Source organism: Salvelinus alpinus, chromosome 12 (genome assembly GCF_045679555.1).
Source record: "Salvelinus alpinus chromosome 12, SLU_Salpinus.1, whole genome shotgun sequence".
Taxonomy (NCBI): Eukaryota; Metazoa; Chordata; class Actinopteri; order Salmoniformes; family Salmonidae; genus Salvelinus; species Salvelinus alpinus.
Genome location: NC_092097.1, coordinates 22,905,608 through 22,923,444, shown reverse-complemented (window position 1 = coordinate 22,923,444; position 17,837 = coordinate 22,905,608). Strand labels below are relative to the sequence as shown.

The 17,837-nt window shown below is 42.7% G+C and overlaps 1 protein-coding gene across 6 annotated transcripts in view; it reads left to right on the top strand.

Moving 5' to 3' along the window:
• LOC139535716 (rho guanine nucleotide exchange factor 10-like protein) overlaps positions 1–17,837 on the top strand; it is a 155,762-nt gene that overhangs the window by 101,123 nt on the left and 36,802 nt on the right. For all 6 annotated transcript variants that reach the window (XM_071335429.1, XM_071335427.1, XM_071335428.1 and 3 more), the window contains 2 exons: positions 459–530; positions 17,614–17,828. In XM_071335429.1, coding sequence (XP_071191530.1) covers positions 459–530; positions 17,614–17,828 — 287 coding nt within the window. The remainder of the gene's footprint in view (positions 1–458; positions 531–17,613; positions 17,829–17,837) is intronic.

Sequence of the window (17,837 nt, the reverse complement as noted above, 5' to 3'; positions counted from 1 at the left end):
CACTGACTGGCTATTATTTTATATTTTTTTTACCAAGGGAGGCCAAATGCTCGCTGGCTTCCCTTGCATTCAATGCTACGGGCGGCGACAATGTCATACTCTTTTTGTCCAGACAGCATCTGAGACAGAGGGGCATTGTTTCGCTCACTCGGATGCTTTCTCCGGTGAGAAATATTCAGCCTCTTGTGAATTGGCATGTCTATTTCCATCCTCTTACACTGCCCCCTTCGGTCTAGACCCATCTAATTACTGGTGTAAAAGCAGTTAGTTACTTTCAGGAAGTTCCTGCTGCACTCTGACAAAACAACAGAAATCTGGCCAGGGCACGACTCCAGATATCTATTCCCACAAACAAGTAGCGATGAGTTTGTCAGGGGGTACATTTTTGGGGGAAGCCTGCCTACACGTCACTGGTAATATTTTTTTATTGCTTAATATTTGTTTTGTTTCCTTTTTAGCTTGAAGCTGCCCTTCACAATCCGGTACAGGTCTCTGCAGGGTGCACCTTGCTACCTCAAGGCTACCTCTGGGTGAGTGACACATGCAGTGCTTACAGGCACACACACACATGCACGCATGCACACAAACACACACGTGCACACACGCACAGGCATGCACACAGACATGCACATGCACACCAAAGTATTTAACAACCATTAACCATTAACCATGACACATTTTGATACTAATATTCTTCTGTAATATACTATTTATATTGGCCTCAGGATTGTTCACATCTTTTCATCTAAAATACAAAATATTTAGCAGTGAATGTGGTTTCAAGGGTTTTCTCTTCAAAACAATTATCATCATGGAAACTGACCCTTCACGTTCATATACACTCTTAGTAAAAAAAAGGTGCTATCTAGACCTAAAATTGTTCTTTGGCTATCGCCATAGGAGAACCCTTTGAATAACTATTTTTGGTTCCAGGTAGAACCCTTTCGAAACCTTTTTGGTAGTATATACGAGTGTGTGGGAGAAAGAAAAGACTACAGAGGGGTTTTGTGATGAGTGGAGCAAATTTCACTGGCAGACAAAAGTGCCACAATCCCTGGACTTGTTGGAATTTAGCTGGATTTAAAATAGGACCACTTTCTGTGAAAAACCATGCCTCAGAAAATCATCTGTTAATCTTAGTTTCATTTTTTGGTGCCCCTCCTTTCTGGGAAGAATGGGCAATTGATGGGGTAATCCTCCTAAAGTAGGTTGATAAATCGGGTGGATAAATTGGGTGGATAAGGCCAGACAGTGGAAGAAGCCCTCTAGGAAGGCTGTGCTCCCTATCTGGGACTTAATTGTTTTAGTGGTTATCCTTAAGACTCTGAACTCTACTCACACACCTTACACTGACACACACACACACAGACTACATACGCCCACACACATACCATTCACACACATACACACACACACACACACACACACACACACACACACACACACACACACACACACACACACACACACACACACACACACAATGATGACGACACGTGTTTCCTTGCAGGTAACCACCCTGCTTGGGTGCTTGGAATCATTGTTCTTCCTCTGTCAATCATGGTTACCTGCAAGGAAACACGTGCCGTCATCATTGCTTTGCACAAAAATGGCTTCACAGGCAAGGATATTGCTGCCAGTAAGATTGCACCTAAATCAACCATTTATCGAATCATCAAGAACTTCAAGGAGAGCGGTTCAATTGTTGTGAAGAAGGCTTCAGGGCGCCCAAGAAACCCACAAATTCTGACAAACTCCAAGCATTGATTATGCAAGAATGGGCTGCCATCAGTCAGGATGTGGCTCAGAAGTTAATTGACAGCATGCCAGGGCGGATTGCAGAGGTCTTGAAAAAGAAGGGTCAACACTGCAAATATTGACTCTTTGCATCAACTTCATGTAATTGTCAATATAAGCCTTTGACACATATGAAATGCTTATAATTAAACTTCAGTATTCCATAGTAACATCTGACAAAAATATCTAAAGACACTGAAGCAGCAAACTGTGTGGAAATGTATATTTTTGTCATTCTCAAAACTTTTGGCCACGACTGTACAGTACCTAAATAATAAATAAATAACAATGATTGAAGTGTTTTGCAATGTTTTGGCAACATTGAGCTTGAGAATGTCATGTGCTGCAGTTATGTAGGCTACATGTGTGACAGGTTGCAACACATGATACAGTACCTACCTTGAAAGATCAAGTTTTGCAAAGAGTCCAGCATCCACTGTTACCTACCATGCAATCATCACAGAAAGATTTTCAAACAGCATATATCTTCACCTAAGTAAGTGTTCTTCCCAAGCTACTGTATGTCACATGCCTGTAATTTATTTCCTAACAACATCCCAAAGTTAGGATTATTATTTTTTGGAAGATACACAATATCATAATAAGAGCCAGTGGATCCATGAATAAACAACTGGTCGGGCGCTCTGCTCTCCTCTGCTCACTCCCCCACTCGTCTCAGATCTACCTCCCTGGCAGGCTTGTCAAATGAGGGATGACACTAATCATGTTAAAGTGAGATGGGCTGGTGGGATTTCTGCTGGCTTTGATCACAGCAATGCCCATGTTTCTAATCAGTCTGATTCACATGCATTTCCCTGTTTGTCTACATTCGCCGCTTCACTCCCCTTCTCTGACTGGTGTATTTCCCCCTTATACCATATATGACCTCTCCTCTCACCCTCGTCCTCAGCCACACCAGATTTCAGACAAGTTCAGATTCATCCTCATGGTGTGTAACGTGGTAAACAAAGCAGGACTGAAACAGAATAAGAGCTAAGATTTTAGAATGAGTCATTGCCAACGTTACAAACTTCAGCGTTCACTTAGCCTCACCACCAAGGCATGTCTATGTTCATCCTCTTACACTGCCTCCCTCGTTCCAGACCCATCTAATTACTGCTGTCAGAGCAGTTAGATACTTTAAGGAAGTTCCTGCTGCACTCTGACAAAACAACAGAACTCTGGCCGGGGTACGACTCCAGATATCTATTCCAACAAACATGTAGTGATGAGTTTGTCAGGACACAGTCATTTCACTGGGTCTGTGGAGGAATTGGATGGAGAAGGACAGGGGCAGTTGGATGTGTGGGTGGTTAAGTGTAGGAGTTGGGATTGCTTCAGGCTCTTGTTACACAGAGCCACTTGTCTTGAAGCTTTGTTTTCGGGGAGCTCGTCTCTGTAGCTTTCCCCGTGTAACAGTCCATTATTTGCTCTGGCTCGCTAGCCAGAGCCCAAGGGACTTTTCCCTTCCAGATCAGCATGCTGATACAAATCTAACAAATGATTGCATGCAAATAAGGCCAGGGAGGGGAGTCGAAAGGGTCTAAAGACTATATTTATCCCAAGTCTTATTCACATTTTATTTATTTATTTATTTCACCTTTATTTAACCAGGTAGGCAAGTTCTCATTTACCATTGCGACCTGGCCAAGATAAAGCAAAGCAGTTTGACACATACAACAACACAGAGTTACACATGGAGTAAAACAAACATACAGTCAATAATATAGTAGAAAATTAAGTCTATATACAATGTGAGCAAATGAGGTGAGATAAGGGAGGTAAAGGCAAAAAATGGCCATGGTGGCGAAGTAAATACAATATAGCAAGTAAAACACTGGAATGGTAGATTTGCAGTGGAAGAATGTGCAAAGTAGAAATATAAATATTGGGGTGCAATGGAGCAAAATAAATAAATAAATAAATACAGTAGGGGAAGAGGTAGTTGTTTGGGCTAAATTATAGATGGGCTATGTACAGGTGCAGTAATCTGTGAGCTGCTCTGACAGCTGGTGCTTAAAGCTAGTGAGGGAGATGTGTTTCCAGTGTAGTTCGTTCCAGTCATTGGCAGCAGAGAACTGGAAGGAGAGGCAGCCAAAGGAGGAATTGGCTTTGGGGATGACCAGAGAGATATACCCGCTGGAGCGCGTGCTACAGGTGGGTGCTGCTATGGTCACCAGCGAGCTGAGATAAGGGGGGACTTTACCTAGCAGGGTCTTGTAGATGACCTGGAGCCAGTGGGTTTGGCGACGAGTATGAAGCGAGGGCCAGCCAACGAGAGCGTACAGGTCACAGTGGTGGGTAGTATATGGGGCTTTAGTGACAAAACGGATGGCACTGTGATAGACTGCATCCAATTTATTGAGTAGGGTATTGGAGGCTATTTTGTAAATGACATCGCCGAAGTCGAGGATCGGTAGGATGGTCAGTTTTACGAAGGTATGTTTGGCAGCATGAGTGAAGGATGCTTTGTTGCGAAATAGGAAGCCAATTCTAGATTTAACTTTGGATTGGAGGTTTTTGATGTGAGTCTGGAAGGAGAGTTTACAGTCTAATCAGACACCTAGGTATTTGTAGTTGTCCACATATTCTAAGTCAGAACCGTCTAGAGTAGTGATTCTGGACGGGCGGGCAGGTGCAGGCAGCGATCGGTTGAAGAGCATAGTTTTACTTGTATTTAAGAGCAGTTGGAGTCCACGGAAGGAGAGTTGTATGGCATTGAAGCTCGTCTGGAAGTTTGTTAACACAGTGTCCAAAGAAGGGCCAGAAGTATACAGAATGGAGTCGTCTGCTTAGAGGTGGATCAGAGACTCACCAGCAGCAAGAGCGACATCATTGATGTATACAGAGAAGAGAGTCGGCCCAAGAATTTAACCCTATGGCACCCCCATAGAGACTGCCAGAGGCCTGGACAACAGTCCCTCCGGTTTGACACACTGAACTCTATCAGAGAAGTAGTTGGTGAACCAGGCGAGGCAATCATTTGAGAAACCAAGGCTATCGAGTCTGCCGATTAGGATGTGGTGATTGACAGAGTCGAAAGCCTTGGCCAGGTCAATGAATACGGCTGCACAGTATTGTTTCTTATCGATGGCGGTTAAGAAATCGTTTAGGACCTTGAGCGTGGCTGAGGTGCACCAACGACCAGCTCTGAAACCAGATTGTGACTTACATAATAATAATAATAATAATAATGTGACTCCCGTGGAAAGTCCATCTTTGCTATTCAGTGTCAGTTTTTGGGAGGGACATTACACTTCAGTTGGACAGTTGCATCAGTCCCATAGAGAGAAAAACAGCTTGGAGAATCCTGTTGAAAACCCATGATGACTTCACTTAATGATTGGAGAGAATTATTTGGAGCCTCCTAATTGAAATTGCTACAGCTCTAGGTTTACCTAGTGACATTGGCAGGCTTGACACAAGGCCAATATTTGATTTGACTTATTATTTGATTTATTAGGATCCCCATTAGCCGACGCCAATGGCGACAGATAGTCTTACTGGGGTCCGACACATAATGAAAAAGACATTACAGACAAAAGACTTTACAATTCACATACACTACCGTTCAAAAGTTTGGGATCACTTAGAAATGTCCTTGTTTTTGAAAGAAAAGCAGACTTTCTGTCCATTAAAATAACATAAAATTGATCAGAAATACAGTGTAGACATTGTTAATGTGGTAAATGACTATTGTAGCTGGAAACGGCAGGTTTTTTATGGTATATCTACGTTGGCGTACAAAGGCCCATTATCAGCAACAATCACTCCTGTGTTCCAATGGCACGTGGTGTCAATTAATACAAGTTTATCATTTTAAAAGGCTAATTGATCATTAGAAAACCCTTTTGCAATTATGTTAGCACAGCTGTAAACTGTTGTCCTGATTAAAGAAGCAATAAAACTGGCCTTCTTTAGACTAGTTGAGTATCTGGATCATCAGCATTTCTGGGTTCCATTACAGGGTCAAAATGGCCAGAAATAAAGACCTTTGTTCTGAAACTCGTCAGTCTATTCTTGTTCTGAGGCTATTCCATGCGAGAAATTGCCAAGAAACTGAAGATCTTGTACAACGCTGTGTACTACTCCCTTCACAGAACAGCGCAAACTGTCTCTAACCAGACTAGAAAGAGGAGTGGGAGGCCCCGGTGCACAACTGAGCAAGAAGACAAGTACATGTCTAGTGTCTAGTTTGAGAAACAGACGCCTCACAAGTACTCAACTGGCAGCTTCATTAAATAGTACTCGCAAAACACGTCTCAACGTCAACAGTGAATCAAATCAAATCAAATTTATTTATATAGCCCTTCTTACATCAGCTGATATCTCAAAGTGTTGTACAGAAACCCAGCCTAAAACCCCAAACAGCAAGCAATGCAGGTGTAGAAGCACGGTGAAGAGTGAAGAGGCGACTCCGGGATGCTGGCCTTCTGGGCAGAGATGCAAAGAAAAAGCCAAAACTCAGTCTCGCCAATAAAAAGGAAAGATTAAGATGGGCAAAAGAACACAGACACTGGACAGATGAACTTTTTCTTTATTTGTCTTTTGAAACCAGGTTTGCTGTTTTCTTTCGCTATATAAGATGGAAGGGAGTTCCATGCACTCATGGCTCTGTATAATACTGTACGTTTCCTTGAAATTGTTCTGGACCTGGGGACTGTTAAAAGACTGCAGGACATGTTTTGTGGAGTGTGGTGTCAAAAAAGCAGAGCATCTCTTTATTATGGACAGACCTCTCCCCATCTTTACAGCCATTGAATCCATATGTTTTGACCATGACAGTTTACAATTTAAAGTAACACCAAGTAATTTAGTCTCCTCAACTTGTTCAACAGCCACACCATTCATTACCAGATTCAGCTGAGATCGAGAACTTAGGCAATGATTTTCTACCAAATACAATCCTCCAGTTTATTACTGACCACCCATTCCAAAACCGAATGCAACTCTTTGTTAAGGGTTTCAGTTACTTCATTAGCTGTGGTTGCGGATGCGTATATGGTTGAATCATCAGCATACATGGACACACATGCATTGTTTAATGCCAGTGGCAAGTCATTGGTAAAAATAGAAAAGAGTGGAGGGCCTAGAGAGCTGCCCTGCGGTACACTACACTTGACATGTTTGACATTAGAGAAGCTTTCATTAAAGAAAACCATGTGAGTTATATTAGATAGATAGCTCTTAATCCATGATATGGCAGAGGTTGAAAAGCCATATGTTTTCTCAACAACAGGTTATGGTCAATGATATCAAAGGCTGCACTGAAATCTAGCATTTGGTCAACAGTTTGCTAAGAGCTGGCAGCAAGCTGATAGGTCTGCTGTTAGAACCAGTAAAGGCCACTTTACCACTCTTGGGTAGTGGAATGACTTTGACTTCCCTCCAGGCCTGAGGACAAAGGCTTTCCTCCAGGCTCAGATTAAAGATATGAGAGATAGGAGTGGCTATATAGTCGAGTAACATCCTTAGTATCTTTCCATGTCAATGCCAGTACCAACTTTACAAAATTCTAACATACACTGCTTTTCTTTCATGATTTGTTTTTTAATGTTTTTTTTTGTGCATTTTACTTCCAATGGTTTTTTGGTGAATAAACCATCTGATTCGATGAAAGATGGAATTGAATTTGTCTGTTTATATCATTAAAAACTTTAACATCCTATGTTTCACCGAGCCGTGGCTGAACGAAGAAACGGACAATATAGAGCTGGCGGGAAATTCCATGCACCGGCAGAACAGAGATGGTACCTCTGGTAAGATGAGGGGTGGGGGTGTGTGTCTTTATATCATTGATATTGACTTCATAATACAGTTTCTTCTTTTTGTTGAGTTTAGTCACATCATTTCTCAATTTGCAATAAGTCAGCCAGTCAGATGTGCAGCCAGACTTATTAGCCATTCCTTTTACCCCATCTCTTTCAACCAAACAGTTTTTCAATTCCTCATCAATCCATGGAGCCTTAACAGTTCTAACAGTCAGTTTCTTAACATGTCCATGTTTATAAATAATTGGAAGAAGGAATTTCATAAATTCATCAAGTGCAGCGTCTGGACTCTCCTTATTAATCACATCAGACCAACAAATATTTTTTAACATCATCCACATAAGAGTCACAGCTAAATCTTTTGTATGACCTCTTACACACTATTTTAGGTCCCACTTTTGGAACTTTGGCTTTCCTGGATATAGTCACTACATTGTTATCACTGCATCCAAAGTTCTACATTATTAGTAAAAATGTGATCAATGCATGTTCCTGTAGTGTTTGTTAACATCCTGGTAGGTTGATTAATAACCTGAACTAAATTTAAAGGCACTGGTTACAGTGAGAAGCTTCCTCTTGAGTGGACAGCTTGATGAAAACCAGTCAATATTCAGGTTTCCAATTAAGTAGACCTCTCTGTTTACTTCACATACACCATAAAGCATTTCAAACATAATATTTAGATACTGACTGTTAGTACATGGTGGCCTATAGAAACACCCCAAATGAAAAGGATTTTAGATGAAAACTAGTCAATATTCAGGTTCCCAAGAAAGTAGACCTCTCTGTTTACATGAAATCAAATCAAACTTTATTTGCCACATGCGCTGAATACAACAAAAGTAGACTTTACTGTGAAATGCTTACGTACAAGCCCTTAACCAACAGTGTAGTTCAAGAAGAAGAAAATATTTACCAAGTAGGCTCAATTAAAAAGTAATAATAAAAAGTAACACTATAAGAATAACAAAAACGAGGCTATATACAGGGGGCACCGGTACCGAGTCTGTGTGCAGGGGTACAGACTAATTGAGGTAATCTGTAGGTGGGGGCGAAGTGACTATGCATAGGTAACAAACAAACAGCGAGTAGCAGCAGTGTACAAGAGGACAAGAGGAGGGTGGTGTCAATGTAAATTGTACGGTGGCGGTTTTTAATAATTGTTCAGCAGTCTTATGGCTTGGGGGTAGAAGCTGTTGAGGAGCCTTTGATCCTAGACTTGGCGTTCCGGTACCTCTTGCCGTGCGGCAGCAGAGAAAACAGTCTATAACTTGGGTGACTGGAGTCTCTGACAATTTTATGGGCTTTCCTCTGACACCGTCTATTATATAGGTCCATAGATGACAGGAAGCTTAGCCCCAGTGATGTACTGGGCCGTTCGCACTACCCTCTGTAGCGCCTTATGGTCAAATGCCGAGCAGTTGCCATACCAGGTGGTGATGCATCCCGACAGGATGCTCTCGATGGTGCAGCTGTAGAACCTTTTGAGGATCTGAGGACCCATGCCAAATCTTTTCAGTCTCCTGAGAGGGAAAGGGTTTTGTCGTGCCCTCTTCACCACTGTCTTGGTATGTTTTGGACCATGATAGTTTGTTGGTGATGTGGACACCAAGGAACTTGAAACTCTCGACCCGCTCCACTACAGCCCCGTCGATGTTAATGGGGGCCTGTTCGGTCCGCCTTTTCCTGTAGTCCACGATCAGCTCCTTTTTCTTGCTCACATTGAGGGAGAGGTTGTTGTCCTGGCACCACCCTGCCAGGTCTCTGACCTCCTCCCTATAGGCCATCTCATCATTGTCCATGATCAGGCCTACCACTGTTGTGTCATCAGCAAACTTAATGATGGTGTTGGAGTCGTGTTTGGCCACACAGTCGGGGGTGAACAAGGAATACAGGAGGGGGCAAGTATACACTCCTAAGTGGCCCCAGTGTTAATGATCAGCGTGGCAGTCATGTTGTTGCCTATTCTTGCCACCTGGGGAGCGGCCCGTCAGGAAGTCCAGGATCCAGTTACAGAGGGAGGTGTTTAGTCCCAGAGTCCTTAGCTTAGTGATGAGCTTCGTGGGCACTATGGTGTTGAATGCTGAGCTATAGTCGATGAACAGCATTCTCACATAGGTGTTCCTTTTATCCAGGTAAGAAAGGGCATTGTGGAGTGCGATTGTGATTGCGTCATCTGTGGATCTGTTGGGGCGGTATGATAATTGGAGTTGGTCTATGAGAGATAGGAGTGGCTATATAGTCAAGTAACATCCTTAGTATCTTTCCATGTAAGTTGTCAATGTCAGTACCAACTTAACAAAATTCTAACATACAATGCTTTTCTTTCATTATTCGTTTTTTTTAATGCATTTTACTTCCAATGTATTTTGGGTGAATAAACAATCTGATTCCTGATTCCGGATTAGTCTCCCGCTCCGTGAAAGCGGCAGCTCTAGCCTTTAGTTCGATGCGGATGTTGCCTGTTATCCATGGCTTCTGGTTGGGATATGTAGGTACAGTCACTGTGGGGACGACGTCGTCGATGCACTTATTGATGAAGCCAATGACTGAGGTGGTGTATTCCTCAATGCCATTGGATGAATCCCGGAACATATTCCAGCCTGTGCTAGAAAAATAGTCCTGTAGTTTAGCATCCGCGTCATCTGACCAGTTCCGTATTGAGAGAGTCACTGGTACTTCCTGCTTTAGTTTTTGCTTGTAAGCAGGAATCAGGAGGATAGAATTATGCTCAGATTTGCCAAATGGAGGGTGGGGGAGAGCTTTGTATGCATCTGTGTGTGGAGAAAAGGTGGTCTAGGACTTTTTTCCCCTGGTTGCATGCTGGTAAAAATGTGGTAAAACTGATTTAAGTTTGCCTGCATTCAAGTCCCCGGCCACTAGGAGCGCCGCTTCTGGGTGAGAATTTTCTTCTTTGCTTATGGCCTTATAGAGTTGGTTGAGTGTGGTCTTAGTGCCAGCTTCGCTTTGTGGTGGTACATAGATGGTTACGAACAATACAGATGAGAACTCTTTTGGTAGAAAGTGTGATCGACAACTTATCATAAGGTACTCTACCGCAGACGAGCAATACCTCGAGACTTCTTTAATATTAGACATCGCGCACCAGCTGTTATTGACAGAAAGACACACACCCCCACCCCTCATCTTTCCAGAGGTTCCATCTCTGTTCTGCCGGTGCATGGAATTTCCTCTATATTGTCCGTTTCTTCGTTCAGCCACGGCTCGGTGAAACATAGGATGTTACAGTTTTTAATGTCCCGTTGGTAGGATGATCTTAATAATAGGTCATCAATTTTATTTTCTAACGATTGCACTTTAGCAAGGCGAATGGAAGGCATTGGGAGTTTACTCGCTCGCCTCCGGCATCTCAGAAGGATCCCGTTCTGGGTCCCCTTTTCCGGCATCTTTTCTTCACGTAAAAGGCGTGGATCTGGGCCTGTTCCAGTGAAAGCAGGATATCCTTCTTGTCTGACTCGTTAAAGGAAAAAGTTTCTCCCAGTCTGTGGTGAGTGATCGCTTTTCTGATGTCCAGAATTATTTTTGGTCATAAGAGGCGGTAGCAGCAACATTATGTACACAATAAGTAAAAAAATAAGTTACACAAAACTGTATAACGTCAGCCATGTTCATTGGCGCCATTTTAACCAGATACACTATCAATCTTTTCACATATATTATTTAGATACTGACTGTTAGAACTTGGTGGCCTACAGCAACACCCCCCCAAAAAAGGCTTTAGATGTGCCAGGTGAACCTGCAACCACAACACTTCAATAACATTTGACATAAGATCTTCTCTAAACATTACAGGGATATGGCTCTGAATATATACAGCAACACCTCCCCCAAAAGCATTCCTGTCTCGTTTATAGATGTTATATCCTTGTATTCAATATGAGCGTGATACTTGCAGAATCAAGCCTCTATTCAGTCAGGCAGCCACTCAGGCCTACAGCAGAGAGTGTGGAATCCAGAGGGGAAGTGGGGGATGATTGCCAGGCCAGTTTTGATTATGTCAGGTGTTTTTTATTTTTATGGACTGCTACTTGTGGCTGACACAACGTGTGTTGGTGAACAAGATATGTCGAACTCATGCCCCTGTAGACACTATGGACCACAGGCAAAGGAACACCACTAACATACAACCACCGGTCAATGTGCCCCCCTCCTAATGATCAATAACCTTGTCTCATTCTGTCCATTCTGTGAAGATGAGTTTTAATGGGGTCACCTTGTCATCTGATTCAACAGTCAACAGTATTTCATCCCTTCATTGGGATTGAGTTTGTCATTGCTCAGTACCCGACTCAAACATTAAATCAATCATCTTAAAGAAAACCCTCAATTATCAAGCGATGCACAGCCTTTCAAAGTACAGTATTTTTTTTTTTTATCTCTCTGTTCTTCGTTGATGAAAAGATCTGAGTTTTAGAAATTGTTTGATGTTCTAGAGATGACATTATGAATCCATTACAGTCTGTGGTCTCTGAATCTGAGGGATATTTAAAAGTGAGGGAGGACTATTGACAGGATTTGAAAGGATATTTGATTTTAACTTTAGTCTCTGCTGAAACTGCTGACAAGTGCGAATATCAGAGCTAAGAGGAATTACAGAAGACGAAGTGTTCTCCGTCTTCTGAAATTCTATCAAGACGTGCATATTGTAAGCATGAGCAAGTCACTAAAAAAGATGGCCCATAGTCCCGTATCCAACATATTTCTCAACCACCATTCACCCAGACCCTATTCGCCTGTGTTGTGTTTCGGCACCCGCATACTAGGTTTGGTTTGATCCTAGCAGAACTCGGCTTGGTGAAGCAAACTTCTGTGCCTCGCATACTCCCCTAAAAGACTGCTTGAAAAAATGAGAAAGAAGCAGAAATATTAGTTTGTCTTCTTGAGCCAACGTAGAAACAACATAGCCATAACACTTCCTCTAAATAGTCACAATTCATCTAAGATAAATCAAGAAATCTGTAATAAGTTTTGACATTTTTGCAGAGAAGGTCATAGTTGCACAATTTAACATTCACAAAGATGTTTGGTTCAGTATTTCTCAAGCTAATTTTATTTTCTGAAAACTTTTTGTCTCTCGTTGAATGACAACAAAGAACTGTTGACCAATCACAGACGAAGTAGACTTCGGCTACCAAATGGACTTGGCCTCAAGAAGAAATGTCAAACAGCCATAAAAAAAACCTGCCGAACACTAAAGCGAACAGATCATAATATATACCCAAACTGCTTAGACTGGGAAGAATGTTTGCTGTGACTGACGGTCTTTACTGACCTTTACATGACCACCTTATTCTCTGCTGATGGCTAGGGGAGAAGATATCTTGACCCAGATACAGTTGAAGTCGGAAGTTTACATACACTTAGGTTGGAGTCATTAAAACTAATTTTTCAACCACTCCACAAATGTATTGTTAATAACAAACTATAGTTTTGGCAAGTCGGTTAGGACATCTACTTTGTGCATGACACAAGTAATTTTTACAACAATTGTTTACAGACAGACTATTTCACTTATAATTCACTGTATCACAATTCCAGTGGGTCAGAAGTTTATATACACTAAGTTGACTGTGCCTTTAAACAGCTTGGAAAATTCCAGAAAATGATGTCATGGCTTTAGAAGCTTCTGATAGGCTAATTGACATCATTTGAGTCAGTTGGAAGTGTACCTGTGGATGTATTTCAAGGCCAAGCTTCAAACTCAGTGCCTCTTTGCTTGACATCATGGGAAAATCAAAAGAAATCAGCCAAGACCTCAGAAAAAAAGTTGTAGACCTCCACAAGTCTGGTTCATCCTTGGGAGCAATTTCCAAATGCCTGAAGGTACCACGTTCATCTGTACAAACAATAGTATGCAAGTATAAACACCATGGGACCACGCAGCCGTCATACCACTCAGGAAGGAGACACGTTCTGTCTCCTAGAGGTGAATGTACTTTGGTGCGAAAAGTGTAAATCAATCCCAGAACAACAGCAAAGGACCTTGTGAAGATGCTGGAGGAAACAGGTACAAAAGTATCTATATCCACAGTAAAACGAGTCCTATATTGACATAACCTGAAAGGCCGCTCAGCAAGGAAGAAGCCACTGCTCCAAAACCGCCATAAAAAAGCCAGACTACGGTTTGCAACTGCACATGGGGACAAATATCATACTTTTTGGAGAAATGGTCCTCTGGTCTGATGAAACAAAAATACACTGCTCAAAAAAATAAAGGGAACACTAAAATAACACATCCTAGATCTGAATGAATGAAATATTCTTATAAAATACTTTTTTCTTTACATGGTTGAATGTGCTGACAACAAAATCACACAAAAATGATCAATGGAAATCAAATTTATCAACCCATGGAGGTCTGGATTTGGAGTCACACTCAAAATTAAAGTGGAAAACCACACTACAGGCTGACCCAACTTTGATGTAATGTCCTTAAAACAAGTCAAAATGAGGCTCAGTAGTGTGTGTGGCCTCCACGTGCCTGTATGACCTCCCTACAACGCCTGGGCATGCTCCTGATGAGGTGGCGGATGGTCTCCTGAGGGATCTCCTCCCAGACCTGGACTAAAGCATCTGCCAACTCCTGGACAGTCTGTGGTGCAAAGTGGCGTTGGTGGATGGAGCGAGACATGATGTCCCAGATGTGCCAGTCCATAGCATCAATGCCTTCCTCTTGCAGGAACTGCTGACACACTCCAGCCACATGAGGTCTAGCATTGTCTTGCATTAGGAGGAACCCAGGGCCAACCGCACCAGCATATGGTCTCACAAGGGGTCTGAGGATCTCATCTCGGTACCTAATGGCAGTCAGGCTACCTCTGGATGAGCACATGGAGGGCTGTGCGGCCCCCCAAAGAAATGCCACCCCACACCATGACTGACCCACCGCCAAACCGGTCATGCTGGAGGATGTTGCAGGCAGCAGAACGTTCTCCACGGCGTCTCCAGACTCTGTCACGTCTGTCTCATGTGCTCAGTGTGAACCTGCTTTCATCTGTGAAGAGCACAGGGCGCCAGTGGCGAATTTGCCAATCTTGGTGTTCTCTGACAAATGCCAAACGTCCTGCACGGTGTTGGGCTGTAAGCACAACCCCCAACTGTGGACGTCGGGCCCTCATACCACCCTCATGGAGTCTGTTTCTGACCGTTTGAGCAGACACATGCACATTTGTGACCTGCTGGAGGTCATTTTGCAGGGCTCTGGCAGTGCTCCTCCTTGCACAAAGGCGGAGGTAGCGGTCCTGCTGCTGGGTTGTTGCCCTCCTACGGCCTCCTCCACGTCTCCTGATGTACTGGCCTGTCTCCTGGTAGCGCCTCCATGCTCTGGACACTACGCTGACAGACACAGCAAACCTTCTTGCCACAGCTCGCATTGATGTGCCATCCTGGATGAGCTGCACTACCTGAGCCACTTGTGTGGGTTGTAGACTCCGTCTCATGCTACCACTAGAGTGAAAGCACCGCCAGCATTCAAAAGTGACCAAAACATCAGCCAGGAAGCATAGGAACTGAGAAGTGGTCTGTGGTCACCACCTGCAGAACCACTCCTTTATTGGGGGTGTCTTGCTAATTGCCTATAATTTCCACCTTTTGTTTATTCCATTTGCACAACAGCATGTGAAATTTATTGTCAATCAGTGTTGCTTCCTAAGTGGACAGTTTGATTTCACAGAAGTGTGATTGATTTGGAGTTACATTGTGTTGTTTAAGTGTTCCCTTTATTTTTTTGAGCAGTGTAGAACTGTTTGGCCATAATGACCATCGTTATGTTTGGAGGAAAAAGCAGGAGGCTTGCAAGCCTGAAGAACACCATCCCAACCGTGAAGCACGGGGGTGGCAGCATCATGTTGTGGAGGTGCTTTGCCGCAGGAGGGACTGGTGCACTTCACAAAATAGATGACATCATGAGGAAGAAAATTATGTGGATATATATATATATATTTTTTTAAACCTGTCTGGGAACGGGGTTCCGCTACCGGAACCCCTCGCCAACAGCCAGTGAAATTGCAGGGCGCGAAATTCAAACAACAGAAATCTCATAATTCAAATTTCTCAAACATACAAGTATTAGACACCATTTTAAAGATAAACTTCTCGTTAATCCAACCACAGTATCCGATTTCAAAAAGGCTTTTCGGTGAAAGCACAACATATCATTATGTCAGGTAAGCACCTAGTCACAGAAAGCATACAGCCATTTTCCAACCAAAGGGAGGAGTCACAAAAAGCAGAAATAGAGATAAAATGTATCACTAACCTTTGATGATCTTCATCAGATGACACTCATAGGACTTCATGTTACACAATACATGTATGTTTTGTTCAATCAAGTTCATATTTATATCCAAAAACCTCAGTTTATATTTGGCTTTGCCTCCAAAACATCCCGTGAATTTGCACAGAGCCACATCAATTTACAGAAATACTCATAATAAACATTGATAAAAGATACAAGTATTATGCACAGGATTATAGATATACTTCTCCTTAATGCAACCGCTTTCTCAGATTTTAAAAAAGCTTTACGGAAAAAGCAAACCATAAAATTATCTGAGTACGACGCTCAGAGACCAAAACAAGCCAAACAGACACCCGCCATGTTGTGGAGTCAACAGAAGTGAGAAATAGCATTATAAATATTCACTTACCTTTGATGATCTTCATCAGAATGCACTCCCAGGAATTCCAGTTCCACAATACATTTTTGTTTAGTTCGACAAAGTCCATCATTTATGTCCAAATACCTCCTTGTTGTTCGCGCCTTGAGTTCACAAATCCAAATTCATGACGCGCGATCACTAGGTCCAGACGAAATGTCAAAAAGTCCGTAGAAACATGTCAAACGATGTATAGAATCAATCTTTAGGATGTTTTTAACATAAATCTTCAATAATGTTCCAACCGGAGAATTCCTTTGTCTTTAGAATTGCAATGTCGCTCTGACGTGTGTACGCGTGATCAGCTCGTGGCACTCTGGCAGACCTGTTACTCAATAAGCTCTCATTCGCCCCCACTTCACAGTAGAAGCCTCAAACAAGGTTCTAAAGACTGTTGACATCTAGTGGAAGCCTTAGGAAGTGCAATATGACCCCATAGACACTATATATTCGATAGGCAATGAGTTGAAAAACTACAAACCTCAGATTTCCCACTTCCTGGTTGGATTTTTCTCAGGTTTTTGCCTGCCATATGAGTTCTGTTATACTCACAGACATCATTCAAACAGTTTTAGAAACTTCAGAGTGTTTTCTATTCAATACTACTAATAATATGCATATATTAGCATCTGGGCCTGAGTAGCAGGAAGTTTACTCTGGGCACGCTTTTCATCCGAACGTGAAAATGCTGCCCCCTAGGAATTCAGTCCGGCTTTCAACTTACTCTTGAAAGTTATTATTGTAGAATGCACAAGGTTCAATTTCGAAATTGGGTAGTGTATCATCTGTTTTCCTCTTGTCATGTAAGTCATTGCATACCTTAGAGAACTATTTATAACTTGTCAGAAATGTCCAGATCAACAAGCCTTTGTCAGCTAACGTTTTTTAGCTAGGTTTTTTAGTACATAGATTTTGTAGTAATTTTTTAGTCGCTAAATATAACATGAATACACATTATACGTGTGATATTTGTATGAAATTGCAAGGAAATTTGCTTTAAAACTGCACATTCTCTCCACCGACGAAGGGTTTGAACAGAGAAATTGACATAGAAATAGACATGGCGCGTACGTGGGATGTTCCCTAATGCTGGTAGGGGTGCCTGAGTGAAAAGGTTTGGCAACCCCTGCTCTAGGTGACTTGTGCTGTCGTATCTTAATGACCCAACTTTTCTCTCTGTAGGTAGCCAGTGAGGAGTATCCCACCGTCTCTCTCTGCAGATGACTAGTGGGATTATTTTAAGGACCTTACATACCCAACTTTTCTCTCTGTAGGTAGCCAGTGAGGATTATCTCACCGTTTCTATCTGCAGGTGACTAGTAGATGAGTATTTTACTGACCTTAGATACCCACTTTTCTCTCTGCAGGTGGCCAGCGGAGGGGATGTCACCCAGGGGCAGGTGGAGATATTCTCCCTGAACAGGCCCACACTGCGCCCAGTGAAGAGCTTCCAGGTGGGGGCCCCAGTGAGGTGTCTGGAGTATGTGCCTGAACCCAGACCCTCAGAGGAGGTGGAGGATGTAGCTTTCAGGAGCTCTACTGGGGTGGGGAACACCATCTGTTTGGGACTAGATGATGGACGGTGAGGAGA